At 39.0% G+C, this 17,500-nt stretch overlaps 1 protein-coding gene across 1 annotated transcript in view; it reads right to left on the bottom strand.

Moving 5' to 3' along the window:
* LOC122810114 (putative solute carrier family 22 member 31) overlaps positions 1–17,500 on the bottom strand; it is a 41,238-nt gene that overhangs the window by 13,464 nt on the left and 10,274 nt on the right. Inside the window, exon 2 of the mRNA XM_044081589.1 lies at positions 16,072–16,183. Within this exon, the coding sequence (XP_043937524.1) occupies positions 16,072–16,183 (112 nt within the window). The remainder of the gene's footprint in view (positions 1–16,071; positions 16,184–17,500) is intronic.

Below are 17,500 nucleotides of genomic sequence, written 5' to 3'. Positions count from 1 at the left end.
TGTGATGCCATCAACAGTTCATTCAGATCAAATCCAATACCCAAGTGGTCGCATGACAAATATCTTTAATAAATAAATGAGGACAAAAAATATAAACTCTTGAAGCATGGTGTGAAGGCTGCGTAGCTTCTAATGCCGTAGACATAAATTTTGCAGATAATTCCTGTCATTTGTAAATACAGAATGTAGAAAAGCTACTGGCTTGTTGTCTTAAATGTAAGGAAATACTGTTACATGTGGAACTAGAAATAAATGTGACAACAGTGCTCTCTACTGATCAAAGTAAAGCATGTGGTGACCCTTTGAAGTAGACAGTAATGCCGAAAAGTCTAGATGAAGAAATTATTTCTATTGTTTTAACCAAGAGTTAAATTGCTAGATTTAAACATGCAAATGTATTTTTATTGCTCTATTCCTGACCAGCTGCACGGATAACAAAGGAGGATGTTAAGGATGTGAAATGCAGTTAGTGTGTAAGAGCCTGAGAACTCCAGGAAAGTTAAATCAATGATGTAATGTTTCTTCTATCAGAATCTGCATTTTCAATTTAAACAGAGAGTGAATCAGGCGTATTAAGCATTTTATTCTGATCATCCAACTCACAGCACTGCCTGTTGTCTAATGTAAGTTATCTTAGACTTGTGTTTTCTTTTACAGATAGCTAGAATCTAGAAAGATTAGACTAAGTGTTTTTCTGTTATGCCAGAACTGTACTACTGAATTATTTTAAGCATTTATGTGTGATCTCTGTACTCCTGACTAGCACTGACTGTAGTAGAAAGTATTGTCCTGTGGTTATAATTATTTATTAGTAAATATTTTAAAACCTTTTAACTGTGGCTGGTTTGTGCAGAGATAATTTAAGCTCTAGAGTACATTGCATATTTATTGAGTTTACTGTCCAAGTTACTCCAATAAGCTTTGACTGATTAGTCACACTTACCAATTGGATAATAATACTGCACATTAATAATTGGACACCCTTTTAAGGGCCTTTGGAGTAGCTGGATAAATATTAGCTGGGTGGTAGTGCAAGTGGTACTAAGCCAGAGTATAGTCTCTGGGTAAAAGGGGCATAGCTGGAAAGAGTACTGTGCCAGCTCTTTCCCAGAGAGAAGTGTTCTGTGTGGTTGTAAACTCTTATCTCAAAGTGTGTGTGTATGTCTACTTGGGCAGGGAGATGAAGCACTGGGTTGGACAGAGCGAGGAAAAGTGCTGGAGTTTAGCTTGCCCAGCTGGCTGAGATCTGGGCCCTATAGCTGTGCCAGTGGGGAGTCTTATTGGGGACCTGGAGAGCAAGTGAGCGACCTCAGCCCCAGACTGAATGTGTGTGTGATCTCTGTGGTGCTCTTAAGGGAAATCTTGCACTTTACTGTGTTTATTTGTTATCCTTTCCTCATATATGAGACGCCCTCTCTGGTGTTAGTGGTGAGGACTGAGGCTCCTTGATTGCTGGGCCAAGGCACGGGCATCACACATGGCTATTACATTCTGTGGCTTGTGTCTGCTGGAAGAATAGTCAATGTTCAAGGATATCAGGAGGACTATGGCAATTAGTCCCATTAGGCTTTGCATGTACATTGCTGGCTGAATGGACTGCTCTGGATACCCAAAAAAATAACTGAATGAGATGTACAACATAAATGACAAAAAGCAAGAAAGAAATCCTGTCTTACATAAAGCATCCATCTATGCAACTACTAAAATGTCAAGAAGAATGTTAAGTACATTGAGCAGGACTATTCATGAAAAATAAGGCTCTAGAAACAGTTTCTTTCAGTATTCAAGCTTTGCAGATAGGAAGAGGACTGTATCCAGTAACACTAATACTTCTACAGAGAACTATCAGCAGCACTAATACTTCTACAGTGAGCTACCAGCAGAGCTAATACTCCTACAGAGAGCTACCAGCAGTGCTAATACTTCTATAGAGAGCCAGCAGCAGCATTAATACTTCTACAAAGAGCTACCGAATTTTTTCTGCAGCCAAAACATGTGACTATTTGCAGTCAGTTGGAGGCATTCAGGTTAAGAGAAAGGGAGCTGTAGCTATATAGCTTAACGAGGGAGAAGGATCTTCTGAAATTTAACAGTTCAAACCAGGAAAGCTCTTGAACCTGTCTCACTGTTCAGAGGAAAGGATGAAACCTAAGCAAAAAGCTACAGTACCCCAGAAACCCACCATTTCTATGACAATGGAACATCACTAAATCTCCAAATAATTACCTTACATACCAGCAACTATGCAACAAAGCCAAAACTCAAATTAAGCTAGATAAAAAAAAATACTACACTAACCTACAGACAACATAAAAAAAAAAACACAAAAATTCTGGTCTGCTATCAAAATTATTCTATACCCTGGACAGATATCTTCTCCACCACCCACAATCTCCCCAAACTTGGGTACAATAGCCAAACAATTTAACAAATATTTCACCGAGAGGACTATCGAAAAATAACTTTTCACCACAGACTACTAGCATGAGAGCATAAGAACATTACTTTCACCTTCCATCTCGTCTCAACAAATGCCATAAAAAATTGATTAAAAAACTGAAACCAACAACCATTGCAGCTGACAACCTCCCAAAAGAATACCTTAAAATGACAGATGATGCCATAGCCTACATTGTATCTATACTAATCAATAGATCTATCACTGAACATCAAGTCCCAAAATTATGGAAAATCTTTTATATAATCCTGCTCCATAAAGGTGGCAATTCAACAGAACTATGCAGTTACACTACAATTGCTATATTATCTCCCCTATCAAAAATCTTAGAAAGGTGCATACATTCCCAACTAATGTAACACCTCTTACACAATAACCTACTAGCTACCTCCCAACCTGGTTTTTGACCCAATCATACAACTACTGCCCTCTTAAGCTTCACTAATACAATTAACCTACATAGGAGTGAAGGTAAAATAGTCTCATCAGTGTTTCTTGACATGTCCAAAGCCTTTGATAATGGTCTCCCATGAAAAACTTCTAACATTCCTATCTAGTCTAAATTTTAGTTCATCTGCCCTCTCTTGGTTCTAAAGCTACCTAACTGACCGACACCAAGCAGTAAAATGGTCACAAGACATCTATACATTACTACCAGTCACATTAGGGGTGCCTCAAGGCTCCATTCTAGGTCTCCTACTTTTCAACATCTTCAATAATAATCTCAACACTGCTACTTCTCTACTTTAGTCCAATATGTAGATGATTCCACACTTACATGTTCAGCCCACAAGAACTCCAAGACAAAATACAAAAATCTTATAGCAGTGGAGTCATGGCATTCTAATACACAACTTGTACTGAACCCCAATAAAACCAAATTAAGTGTCTCCCAGTCTACTAGAGCAAATAATCCCCCATCCAACTTTTCCATAACTGCCACAGGTAACATAATTATCGAACTCGCAACACAGACCAAACTCCTAGGTGTTATCATAGATTAAAACATGAGATTCGACCAACACATATCACAAACTATTAAGAAGGTAAACAAAAAATTGGTACTCTACACAAAAACAAACAATTCCTAACCAACAATACCAAAATCACAATCCCTAGAACTCATCTACTCTTAATGTTTCCCTATGCCTCACCCATACTCTCAAAGATCAGAAAATCTGACCTAGATAAACTAAACGTGACACTGACTCCTCTTACAGAGCACATCACTGTCTAGAACTAAAAAAGTTATCCTGGCTAGAATTCCCTCATCTTCTGCACTATAACCAACTAACAATGGCACACAAATTACTAAACCAAGCAGGCAAAACACCTATCCTACAAAACCTACTAGAACCTTACTCAAACCCTAGAATATTATGCTCCACCAACAAATCCTTACTAAAAGTTACCAAATTTACAAACTCCCCAAGTGATACTCTCTACTCAAATTATGTAGCCAAAATATGGAACTCCCTGCCACTCGAACGAAGAACTTTAATTACCCACTTAAAAAAAATGCTGAAAGACCATCTCTCAAATAAAAAGCTTTGCCCATGTAATTTTCCAGGATGAAATAATTATCCCCGCACTTTCCACTTCAACTGTCCACAACTGAAACTTGGACAATTGGATGAAGAACAGGAAATTCATCCCTAGTTTGCCACTTATGTCTCTAATGAACAAAGGCAATGTGTAAATAATTAATCTCCCATGCCCCTGCTTGTAAATGTTTCATCTCTCAAACTCCTGCTTAGACTTAAACCAAGGGTATCAGAACTTGTAAGAGATTTGGGATCCGTGGCTAGGCTTAAAAAGGAGGCCCTTGTGGTTGGTAGCCTAGTAAACACCTGTTAACATATTACATTCCTACTACTTTATTCACTCAATGAATCTCATAACCATTTCTGAAATCAACTCTGATTCTTTAACTCCAATCTACCTCCTTACAATTTCTGTACATATTCTCCTTTACTTTAACCTTTCTTTTATTACTATCCATTGTACTTCAAACCATTTTACCCGACAAAAATATTACAATGTCTATGTTCTATTTTACTTAAACTGTTACACTCACACAATTTTCTATTGACTATGTCATAAGATTTCTATATTCATATTGGTCCAACTTGTCTTTGTATTAACGTTTCTGTAGGAATTTTTGTAATGTGTTGAAATTTTGTATATTTTTTATATGGAGCTTTTCTCCCCAGGTCTCCACTGAAAATGGGCTCACATCCAGTTGGACTTTCCCAGTAAACAAATGTAAAATAAAATTACTAAATATTCTATGTTGTGCAACTTGTAAACAAAGATATGGCATCTAAGTCCAAGGAAGTCATTATTCTACTGTATTCGTCATTCGTCAGACTTATCATTGAGTATAATGCCCTCATTGGTATGCACCTACCCAGGCATATCCAACAACTGGAATGTCCATGGAGGTTCCTCACTAAAAGAATACAGGGCGTAAGTAAAATGTCCTAGGTAGACCACCTCAAGGTCCTATCCCTGTATTCTGTCTCCTACAGGCTTTTCGGGGAGATCTATGCCTAGCATATACGGCATTGTCAGACCCCACTCTGATGGACCTCCTGCATATCCACAAAACAAACAGTAGCAGAATTACCCATTCTAAAGACTTAAACCTTGCCTGTGATATAAATAGGACCAGCTGGACAGATAGGCATGTATCCCAGAGATTACCCCATCTATGGAACAGGGTCCCCATCCATGTGAAGCAGAGTTCCTCCCTAGCCCAATTCAGGTGCAACTTGGACAATTGGATGGGAAACCAGAAATTCATCCCTGCTTTGGCACCTATGTCTCTAATGGACACAGGCAACCTGTAAAAGGTTCATCTCCCAGGCCCATTATCAAGGGTATCAGACGTTTTCAGAGATTTGGGATGCATGGCTAGGCTTAAAAAGGCTGTGGGTCAGTAGCCTAGTAAACACCTATGAACCTATATGAAAATAGCTGAAAGACAGGCTTTGTGACTCAAAAGGTGCTTATTCCACTAACAGATTCATTACTAAAAGAGGCAGAAACAATGGTTGTTAAATGTTCCCTGACATGTATGCTAATACATCCTTGGTTTTAATTACAGAAACTATTTTTTTGCACTCACACTGAACATGCAACAGTTAAACAAAAAGAGGATGCTGTCTTGCAGACCTCCATGTCATACTTATCAGAAGAAGCAGATTAGAAGCACAGCAAAACTTAGAGTCATTTTTTTTAACAAACTGGTACCTTAATAGGCAGATAACATGATGCTGGGGGTTCCCAAAGATAAAAAAGGACTTTTTTGTCACATTTTTATTTTTGTAAAACCTCACTACTAAGAAGACCATACCATTTTTAATTGCAGAAAAGGAAGGATGAAATGGCAAGGAATGTAAGCTAGTCAATTGTTTGGAGAGGATGTCTAGCTGCTTGGTTAACTATTAGCCACTAGACTGCAGAGTGCAGGTTCAATTAATTTGGAGTGGAGACAATGACAATATTTTGCTACTGGTCTTGTTTAAATTGATCTCCATCAAAAGGTCTTTTGATGTCTACTAGAGCCAGGAGACATGGCTCAATGTTGGATAAGGTAGGAAAAAACTTGGTAACTGAGCTGAGTATGAGTCATATAAAGATGTTTTAATTACTGGGGTAAATAAGGGATTATTCAGCACCTTAGTTTCCATGAATTGCAAGAATTTGGAATGTTTTTTATATTGACCACAGCCCACTTTCAGAGACAGGATCATTTAGTGACGAAATACAGACCATTTCTATAGCTCAGTAAGGGCTTAATTTGTGTACAGATGTTTCTAATAAATAGGAATTGGTCACCACATCTGAAGCAGAAAACAGATTGGGCCACATAAGACATGACAGGGTCTAAATGCTACAAATTTTAGTAGTGTCTGTGGCTCTTTAGGGTTAGTAAACTAGTCATATGGTAAGAAATGCACTTGAATAAAGAATAATAATAGTTTATTAAAGTTTCATTAAGTTACTAGTACCACAACAGAGAATGTGTAGAAGGACAGTGATACTAATTTAGCAATGGGACACTTGTTCCATAACATTCAAGTTGAATGATCAGTACAACAAAAGTATAAAATTGTTCTTTTTTTAAATAAAACAATTAGTGAGGTGTAATGGTTGTGATTGCTTAGAGTACTAATTTAAATGACATGGCTGTGTATCTCACGTTTCAATAAGGTGATTAACAGGAAAACATCAGAGACACATACCTGATTATACTTTTTCACTATGCTGCTCTTCCCTGACTATAGGTACTGGCAAGGGTGATGATATATTCAGCTGTAACGAATCATGAAAACTTGAGACTCAACTCTTAGATACTGACAAATCAGATGACAAACAAGTTGTCAGCACACGCATATCATTTCCCTCACTAAATAAGTTCTCATCACATAAACCCACATATGTGGAGGTATTCACAAGTAACTTACCAAAACCTCAGAGGCCTCCCATACACTGCCCTCAGAAACTACTTGCAAACAAAACCAAGTCAACACCAATAACTACACATAAAAATACACATCACAGTGTCCCCACAAGTAGTCCCTAAGGCGAAACACTACACATTCAAACATCTTGGTCATAGGAGACTCCATCGTGAGACACATGGATGTCCCCCTCACCAGGCTGGATAAAGAGAGGGTTACAGTCAGTTGCCTGTCAGTCCAGGATTCGCCAGATCAAGCAGGCACTCAGTTCACTCAAACACAAGTACTAGTATGACTCAGTCATAGTCCATGTGGGTGTGAATGACTTGAGATGCATCTCCCTGGACTATATGAGGAAACACATGATGAACCTCTCTGAACATCACAGGCCAGTATGGGCCTTGCAATGAGCAGCATTTTACCTTCAACAAGAATGATATCACAATAACAGAAAATGATCGACTTCAATAATTGACTTTGTTACTGATGTCATTCCAAGGGGAATCAGTATTTGCCTAGGATAATATGATCCACAGACCATGCTGCTTTGCCAGCGATGGTATGGATCTGTCACTGCTAGGCTTTTGAATACTGGCCAAGCTGTTAGCCACCAGCATAGTGCCTTTTTTAGGCAGTGTCAAACCAACAGCTCTACCAACATAACAAATTCTTCTAATGCCAAGCTGAAGGCATTACTGCTCAATGCTAAAAATCTGAACAAGAAACTGCACTCCTGGAAGCTCTTCTTGCCCTGAAGAATGCTAATGTCTGTGCAGTTACAGAGAGAGGATTCAAGGCTGTGGAAAGCACCCCAGTGGCACAAGCCAACAATGCCCATTACACATTTAGACCACCCCCTGAAAAGAAAAAAAAAATGAAAATGAGGAGGTGCTTCAGTGTACATAAAAAACAATCACACCGCAAGATTCGTCAAGTAGGACGACTCGCTTGAGCTACTCCATACCCAGCTGACCATAGGCAAAATCCCCCACCATATCATCACTAGCTACAGGTTACCAACCATGAAAACCACTCCCCATACGTAAATTTACTAGAATCACTTACCATTCAGCCCCACACATTACTCATGGATGATTTTAATTACCCCTTCATAAACTGGGAAACCTACACAACCGCTAACATGCAGGGTCAGAGATTCCTTTACTTTGTCAACGCAAATGACCAGCTGGTCTCCACTTCCACTAGGGACTGAAATATCCCTGACATACTACTTACAAATGCGTGGGAGAACTCCGACCCCCCCAGTGTAATGTCCTCATTGGTAAGTTTGGGTCATAAAAGCTACCTCCTTTGAAATAAAAGTTACAGTAAAAATTCCATCAAACCCTAAAGAGTTTTTCTAAAGTAAATTACCTTCTATTAACTGATAGCATAGATAATTAGGTAACTGTCCCCTACCCCTGAAAACACAAAAGCCTATGCAGAAGTATACATGAATGCCCTGTACAACCACTTAAACAACTGCATAGAAACTGTAGTACCTGACCAAACTAAACCCAGGGTGTAGCTGGAAAAACAAATCACCCTGATGGACCCTCAGCATAAATAGATTATACAACAGAAAGAATAAATTCATATCTAGAAGCAAGTGGGTGGGTGCACAAAAAAAATGTTCATTAGTCTCAACAGGCAAATCAAGGCACTAGTCAAGTTCTCAAAAGCTAAATATGAGACTAAAATAGCCTCCTAATCAAAAGATAACCACAAATCATTCTTTTTAGTTATGTGTGAAATCTTAAGGAAAATAATCAACAATGTGCTGAGTTGGCTGTAGATGGCATTACCTATACTCAGCTAGAAGAAATAGCAAACCTACTGGTTGATAAATTCAGCTCAAATTTCACCCCCTCATCACCTCTGGTCACTCCCCATGAAACATACCCTACCATTCCTTTGCCTATCACAAAAGAAAAGGTCATCATTGCATTCTCTAAAGTTAGAAACAATCATTGAGCCCTGATGGAATCCCAGGGTGCCTATTAAATAGCTTGAAACATTATGTAGCAGACCCCACTCAGATCTCTATTTAACCACAGCCTCCAAACAGGCTTTGCCCCAGTAGAGCGAAGGACAGCAACAGTCATCCATCTGCACAAGAAGGGACCATCAATGAACCCAAGAAAGTCTGACTAGCCTCACATGCAAGGATATGGAAAGGATAATCTTGGATCTGATTAACAATGACATAGAAAATCTCTAGACTCTAGACCCAGCCCAATTCAGCATCATCAAGGGCAGGTCCTGCCTGCTCAATCTGGTAGACTTCTTTGAGAAGGTCAACAAGGCCACGGGTAAGATTAAGAAACCCACCTCCATAGACAACCCAAGGATAAAAAAACTAAAGGTAATGCTACTCAATGCCAGAAGTCTAAACCTCAAGATGCACGCACTCAAGGCTCACCTCAGTATGGAGAAAATCGATGTCTGTGCAGTAACAGAAACCTAGTTCAAGGCTCCTGAGAGCACCCCAGCACTACCAGTTTATAACTCATACCATGCGTTTCGGCCCCAAAACTCGGACCGAAGCACAAAAGGAGGGGGAGTATCTATATTCATCAAAGATACCTACACCTCCAGGTTAGTGGCACTGCACGAAGCATCGGAAACCATCCATGTGCAACAGCGGGCAAAACTGCCTTTCAGTTTGTAGCCTGCTACAGAAAACCCTCCCTATTACAGGAACCCCACTTGGCATTCCTGAGAACACTGGAGAATATGAAGGTCTCTCCAAACACTGTTATTGGGTGACTTCAACTACCCAGACATTGACTGGGAAAACTACTCAAGCCCAAACACCCTCACCCAACAGTTCCTTGAATTTATAAACTCTAACGCAATGGAACAACTGGTCACCACTCCCACAAGAGGGAACAACATATTGGACCTGGTCATCACCAACATGGGGACTCTATGTTCCACACCAGAGGTAAACCCCTCATTGGTAAGATCAGACCATAAACAAATTTCCCTGGACATCCATATCCTGTCCCCACCCCCAGCCAAGGAAATCACTGTAAAGAATTTCTCAAAAGCCAACTTTGCACTTCTCAAGACTGAGGTGGAATCCTTCAAAGCCCCTAGGCCAGAGGATAATAAAGCCCAATCCGCAGAATCCTTTACAAATGCATGCTATGAGCACCTGCAGGAATGCATGGATCGTGCTATCCCAAATAAAACCAAGACTCACTCCTCCAAAAACAGGAGACCGGTCTGGTGGACCCCGGCCATAAATAAGCTATACAACAGAAGGAGGAAGCTACTACATGACAGAGCAAAATCCCAAAAAGGGAAGGCATCTCTGATCAGTATTAGCAAGAAACTTCGATCCCTCATAAAATCATCAAAGGCCAGTTTCGAAAGAAAAATTGCCCTAGACACTAAAGACAATCACAAGGCCTTCTTTAGTTATGTCAGGAACATGGGCTGAAACTCCCACATATGCTCTGAATTGTTGCATAACGGTACAAAATATACCGAACCTACAGACATAGCCAACCATCCTGGCAGACAGATTCAGAGCAAACTCCCTCCCCCCCAAAGGATCAAATGCCTATCCCAACTGAATGTAACCTCCCTGACATGACAGATGCACAGGTGAAAGCTGCCCTCTCCAAAGCAAAAAAAACACAGCATCTATGGGACTGGACGGTGTGTGTCCCAGGCTGTGTCTTACATGAGCTCCAAGAAGAACTGAACCCTCACATTAAGTCACTGCTCAAACTTAGCCTTACTACAGGATATGTACCCAAAGAATGGTGTACAGCTACAGTGGTCCCACTCCACAAAGGTGGTGCCACAACGGACCCCGGAAACTATCGCCCCATACGCCTCACTAGTCTGGTCTGTAAAGCTATGGAGCATATCATCATGGAACTCATAAACAAAGACATTGGGAGCCTCCAGACACTGGACCCTACCCAATTCGGCTTTGTTAAGGGCAGATCTTGCCTCTTAAACCTAGTTGATTTCTTTGAAACAGTTACCAAAGCCGTAGATGAGGGCAAGGTAGTCCACACAGCCTACATGGACCTCGCAAAAGCCTTCAACACAATACCCCACTCAGACATCATAAATAAGCTTACCAGCTTAAATATCAACCCCTATATCACAAGATGGGTTGCAAACTGGCTCAGAGATAGAACCCACATGGTCAGAATTGCAGGTGCCATGTCCAAATCAAAACCAGTTGCAAGTGGCGTCCCACAGGGCTCAGTTCTGGAACCTCTCTTGTTCGGTATATACTTCTCTGAGGTTCAGGCTAACACAGGGGGATTATGACTGACAAAGTTCGCAGATGACTGCAAACTGGGGGCCATAATGGAATCTCCAGCTGACACAAGCATCCTCCAAAAGGGTCTCACAGAGATGGATGCTTGGTGCCAGAGCCACGGCCTCAAGCTAAATGCTAAAAAGTGCACAGTCATCCCCTTTGGGAAAAACAAGGTGCTCACAATTTACCACATAGGTGGTAATCCATTAAGTACAGAAGAAGTAATTAGAGATTTGGGGACCAACGTAGATAGTAATCTCTCCTTTGATAATCACGTTGCCAAAGTGGTTAGAAAGACCTTCTATATAGCCCACGTTATCACGAAAAATGGCCAAATGGCTCACAAATAGGACACACGTTATTAGAGTAGGTGAATCCATATTCAGCAAGAGGCCAGTCACCAGTGGAGTACCACAAAGCTCAGTGCTGTGTATCCTCCTGTTTGGGATATATTTCTCAGATGTCAAGGCAAATGTAGATGATCTTTGGCTGACCAAGTTTGCTGAAGGCTGGAAGTTGGGGGCAATCAATGACTCCCCAAATGATTCTGATATCCTACAGAAAGGATTGATGCAGACTAATGATCAGAGACAGAGCCATGATCTCAAATTAAATGCAAAGAAATGCATAATAATACCATTTGGGAAATCAAATACCCTTGCAAATTATAACATTGATAGCACCCCCTAAGAATGGGCCCAGTGGTGAGCAATCTGGGTACCCAGACAGATAGTAATCTGATCTTTGACCATCATAAGTCCACAGTGGTGAGGAAATCCTTCTTTGTGGGTAAGCTTCTACACAAGGGCATGGCATCCAGATCTAAGCATGTCATAGTACCACTGTACTCATCCCTCAGACCAATAACAGAGTACAATGCATCTTTTGGCATGTACCTTGTCAGGCACCTGCAATAGTTGGACCATACTGATAGGTATCTCACCAAAAGATTTACAAGGTATAACCAACATCTCATATGAAGACTGATTAAATGCTATTACTGTATTCAGTTTCCTACCAGTTACTGAAAGGTGATCTATGTCTGACCTACAAGGCACTCTCTGACCCAGCACTAATGTAAATGTTGCATATTCGCAGAACTAACAGCATGAGGGTAATCCGCTCCAGGGATCTAAACCTGATCTCTGGAATGAACAAATCATGCTGAAGAAACAGATATGTGTACCAAGAGATTGCCCATCTTCTGGAACAGGCTTCCTATTTACATGAAGCAGAGTCCACCACTGACCATCTTCAAGCGTAATCGGGGCCAATGGATGGGAAATTGCAAATTCTCTCCTGAGGTGGTGCCCATGTCTCTTATGGACAGGGGTAGTCTGTAAAAATTGTCAAAACCCCACTTGCTGGGTAAAGTTTCTATTTTCTATCCATAGATCCAGATTGTGTTTGACTGAGGACAAGGATACACTTTGTTTTACATGGATGGGGAGTCTGTTCCAGAGCAGTGGTATACTCTGAGATATACCTTTCCCACAAACTGTTCTGTTGATGTTGCAGAAGAGGTTTAGATCCCTATATTTACTATTTGTAATGTCATTTGACTTGCTGATGTGAAGTAAATCCATCAGTACTGGGTAAGGGGATACCTTGTAAGCCAGACCCCGGTCACTTCTTAAACGTCTGTAGGACACAAAGTACAGTAACAGAACTGCTTTATTTGGGTTGTCAGATATTTAGCAGATAACTTTAACCTACCATTAAGAAATATTTGCCAGACGCATCTAATTAACTTCTATTATACTTAGAAAGTTTGGAATACTACAAGTGATTAATTAATCTCTAAATGTAACTGAAACAAGCCAAAAATTATTTAAGATGTGTATGCAAACTACATATGCAACCAAATCCCCAATCAACAGAGCAGACAATCAACCAGCCTGGTTTTGGAAAATGAGAGGAAACCTTTTATATTCACTAGGGTTGCTTTAACAAAGGGTTTATTACAAGACTGTTAAGAGAAACAGGCAGGCTAACCAAAATGAGACAAGGTTCCACAACAACTAATGAGGGCCTGGTGAATTTTTAAGAACGGACAAAAATCAGATTCCTGTGCCCTGGGTAAAGACTGGAGTTCAGAGGGAGCTGTGTGAAGATGCATCTGAAGTGTGAAGTTTGGAAATGATCCCTGGAGACTGAAAGGGACGGGAACTAAGGAAAGTTAATCTGCCTGTGTGATTGAACCTGTGAGGATGCTGATGACCCACATACAGTTTTGCTCTGGAAATCCTTGCATGAAGGAAGTGGGAAATAAACTCTAGAAAGACTACTGTGAATGAAGTGTATTAATTTCGGTTACTCCCTGTTTTGCTGGGAATATATATATATATATATATATATATATATATATATATGTATATATATATATATATATATATATATATATATATATATATATATATATACCCTTGTTTTACTCAAGTAATGTTAAACAGATATATATTTATAAGAACTACTGGTACATATTAACTACTGATGACAATATCAGAGAGATAGTGGGTGGCACACCTGGTTTCATATACAAGAATAAAAAGAACCTTAAGAGGCTGCTATGTTAGCCCAAACTTGACATGCCTCCACAGATACCCAGCAGGGACTCTGGTATAATACTCTGGGGCAATTGTAATTTTTGCAAATTACTAGACCTAGCCAGGATCTTTTTCCATCCTGATACTGGGAAAGAATTCAAGTTTAATGTTCAGGTTGGCTGTGATACCTGTCATCTGGTCTGTCTGGCTTATTGTATGGAGTGCCACTCATTTTTATGTTGGAAAAACTGCCAGGCACCTTAAGGATAGGTTAAGGGAACATGTCTATAACATCATAGATAGTATATCTGCACTAATGCCTTGGCCAAGCATGTTGTCTTTCATGGATTTTCACTCTCTTAAATTTATGGTGATACAGCTTATGAGTCCCAGTGAGTGAAGGGTGATTTGGTGAATAAAACTGAGACATTTGAAAGTAAATGGATTATTAGACTAAGGGTGGACTGTGGTAAGGGGCTTAATGATAAAGTTCTCCTGAAACCGATTTTAGCTGCTAGGAGTTTGAAGTAAATTATTTATATGAATAATAATGTATGTTTTTGTTTATGACATGTTTTTATTTTTTCACTGGTTACTTGTTTCTAAATGAATGTTTATGGACAGCTTATACTGACCATTTCTTTAAAAGCTACTCATCTAATTGTAATGTAATGCTGATGTTTTAATGATTGTGAAGTTTTACTGGACTATGCCATTTAATTGTACCTATATAAATGTTGGTTTTATTGACCTTTTACAGTCTGAAAAAGCAGTGTTATGGTACTGTAAAAGCGCTTACTAGAATAAAGTGTCTGCGGCTCTATTTATTCGGCATTGTTTTGGTCTCATCTTTGATATATTTTATTATTTGGACGACTTCTTGGTGTGACCATTCATCTGAACTACTGGAGTTTTTGGCATATATTGTTATCCTGTAAATAAGCCTTGTCTAAAAAATTAAGAAAGCTGTTGGCATGAACTGGTTTTATTTTTCTAAGCACTTCAGAATGTGAGTATGCACAAACATACATGTGTGAATGCTCACATAAATACTCTCTTGGTATGGAATAAATACATTTATATTTTGTTTCAATGAATTTGATAAGTTTGTGAAAACTGCACCCTTTTGCACAACTCCTTTACATGACCAACTCATACAAGTCATTTACATAGTAAAGTCTGTTTTTGTCATAAAAGTGCTTTTCTTGTACTGTTTCAGGGGCAAAGAGCCCACCTGCAATACTAGTGGCCTGTGAGTAACTACTGACCTGAGAAGCTGGAAGGTCAACAAGACAGTAGGCTTGGACAACCAACGACCAGCTTGTCTGCTTTGCAGACAAGGTATGTGACTTCTGTAATACTGCAGTCTGTAGGAGATTAGAGATTAGTACAAGGCCACACACATTCAGAGGGGAAGGACAGACGTCAGCATATCACACATGGAAGCATGAGTTATGTCACTGAACATCCTGTCCCTTAGGGATTTGTAGTAGGGCACAAAAATCTCTTTCAACAGCCTAACATATTGCTTTAGATACAAGTACACGTCTCAGAATGGAAGGAAAGTGTCAAACATGTCATCAGAACCTGATCAGACCTCCCACATTTTGTTAATGGAAGCAGCAATGAATACATAATATCTAGGTTGTCCATCTCTTCTCTCATTCAAAAGTCAGAGTTTATGCTTTTTATTCACAACATTATAGCAGCTAGAAATACCTCACTCAAAGAGAGGTTTCACATACCTTCAAAAAACCTGACTACTCGTATACAAGACATTTATAACCTACAGACATTCCTGAGAGACACAGGCTACCCAATATCTTATTTACTTGATAAAACAGGGTAGTATTTTACCAACACAGATCATTAAAATATTCTTTAATTATTTTGAAGTACTACAATTTTCATGACATTGTACTTCTTTCTACAAGCACAACATTCTCCTTTATCCCCAACCAATATTTCAAATTCACACCTTACCTTTTCTTTCTGGCCCTGGACCACTGGGGTACTGGAAGTCAAAAAGCTGCAACTATGCAGCTCAGTGTCAGTGGGCACCTGTCACTACAGTGCATGTGCTTACTTCACAATGCCCAACTGCCCACATGGACAGTCCAGTTGGAATTTATTTTTCTAAATGAAAGGGAAACATCTACAAAACAAGCAGAAATAAAAACTATTGATGGCATATGTGTTTAGATCACTTGAACAGCCCCCCATCACCACCTAATGCAGTCAAACAGTATGTTTGGCATATCTGTTTCTATGGCTAGTGCTACAAAGAACAGTAAAATGAACTCTTACCTGACCACAGTAGGAATAACCTCACTAGCAAAAAAGATACTTAGCATAGCAACAGCATGAGATGCCAGGATACCCACGACAGACAGCGCCAGCACAATCTCCGGAAACAGATCTGAAGCAAGTAAAACAGAAACATTAAACAGTGATGCATGGATTTAAGTGAATCAAGCTAGAGCTGTGTTTAATTTATGCAGCAGCTGGCCACTATGCCAACATAGACGCTTCAAAAAACTAACTCTTTGCTACTTTTTTATTCATTTACAAAGGAACTGAAGAAAATATGAAAAATATTATCATGGCACTTTGGTTTTGTTTTCACATTGTCTTTACTTATTCAAAAGTTGAGACCATGAAATAACAACCATAAAACTAGGATTTCTTTTTGTACACCTCACAACTAATTACTATACAACCAATATACCCACTCTCTAAATTTATATACATCAACCTACTCTACTACTGCACTAAATTAATCAAATAAGCAAAAAAAGTAAAGAAAAAACAACTATGCAGAATATAAAAAATCATATCATTATAGTATATCCACAGGCTGTATATTTTGCTAATATAGCATCACACATCTTTATCAAATTTGTCTAATAGCTTTCCTAATTTAGGACAGAATTTATAACTGGACACTTCAGCTTTTATTATTATAATGGTGCTAATTTCTTTGTCACAAACCTCCTTACACAATTCAGTACATTCTGAGAAATGTGGAAGGATGGGCTTCTTCCAGTTTCTTGTAATTATTTTTTGCTATAGACAACAGAGTCCAAAGAGGAGGATACTGACCTTTCCATATATATCATGGAATTTGAACATTTAATAACATAAGGCTACTGCATATTTCAAATTTGTCTGACTATAAAGTCTGTGCAAAGGACTGAAATTAATTCCAAAACTCATGAAATATAATGCATTCAAAGTATATGTGATTTTAATGAGCCCCAGTCTGTATGCTGCATCTCCCACACAATGACAAACGTCCAAACACGTGCATTTTTTCTGAAGTTTATCAGTGTACAAAAGCTTAATTAAATATTTCCATGCATACATTTTCCAAAAGCATGCTATCATAGTTTTTGAGATTGATTTCAAATTTAGAATTCAATCTTTATGAGTTACACTGACAGATATTCTTTTAAACAAGAAATTCCAAAATTAATCTGTTACTGGTTCTTTAAAAATAATTAGCATCATGTATAGATTTGATAAAAATGAATCATTTGTTTGCTTATTGATAATATTATAGTAATACATTCTATAGCTTTCTGACAATCTGCACTATCTGTTAAGGGAACACAGTTTAGTAGTCAAGTATTTGATTGAATAACTCCTTACTGAATGACAAAATCACTGAATTCAAATGGCTGAAAGCTACATTTCACTAAATGACAATCTGGCTTAAATTCCATTTTATTGCATA

This window comes from Protopterus annectens, chromosome 8.part1 (genome assembly GCF_019279795.1).
Source record: "Protopterus annectens isolate FY-2018-M chromosome 8.part1, PAN1.0, whole genome shotgun sequence".
In the NCBI taxonomy this organism is placed as follows: Eukaryota; Metazoa; Chordata; order Ceratodontiformes; family Protopteridae; genus Protopterus; species Protopterus annectens.
The sequence above is the reverse complement of the archived record's forward strand: the minus strand, read 5'-3'. Positions and strand labels throughout refer to the sequence as shown.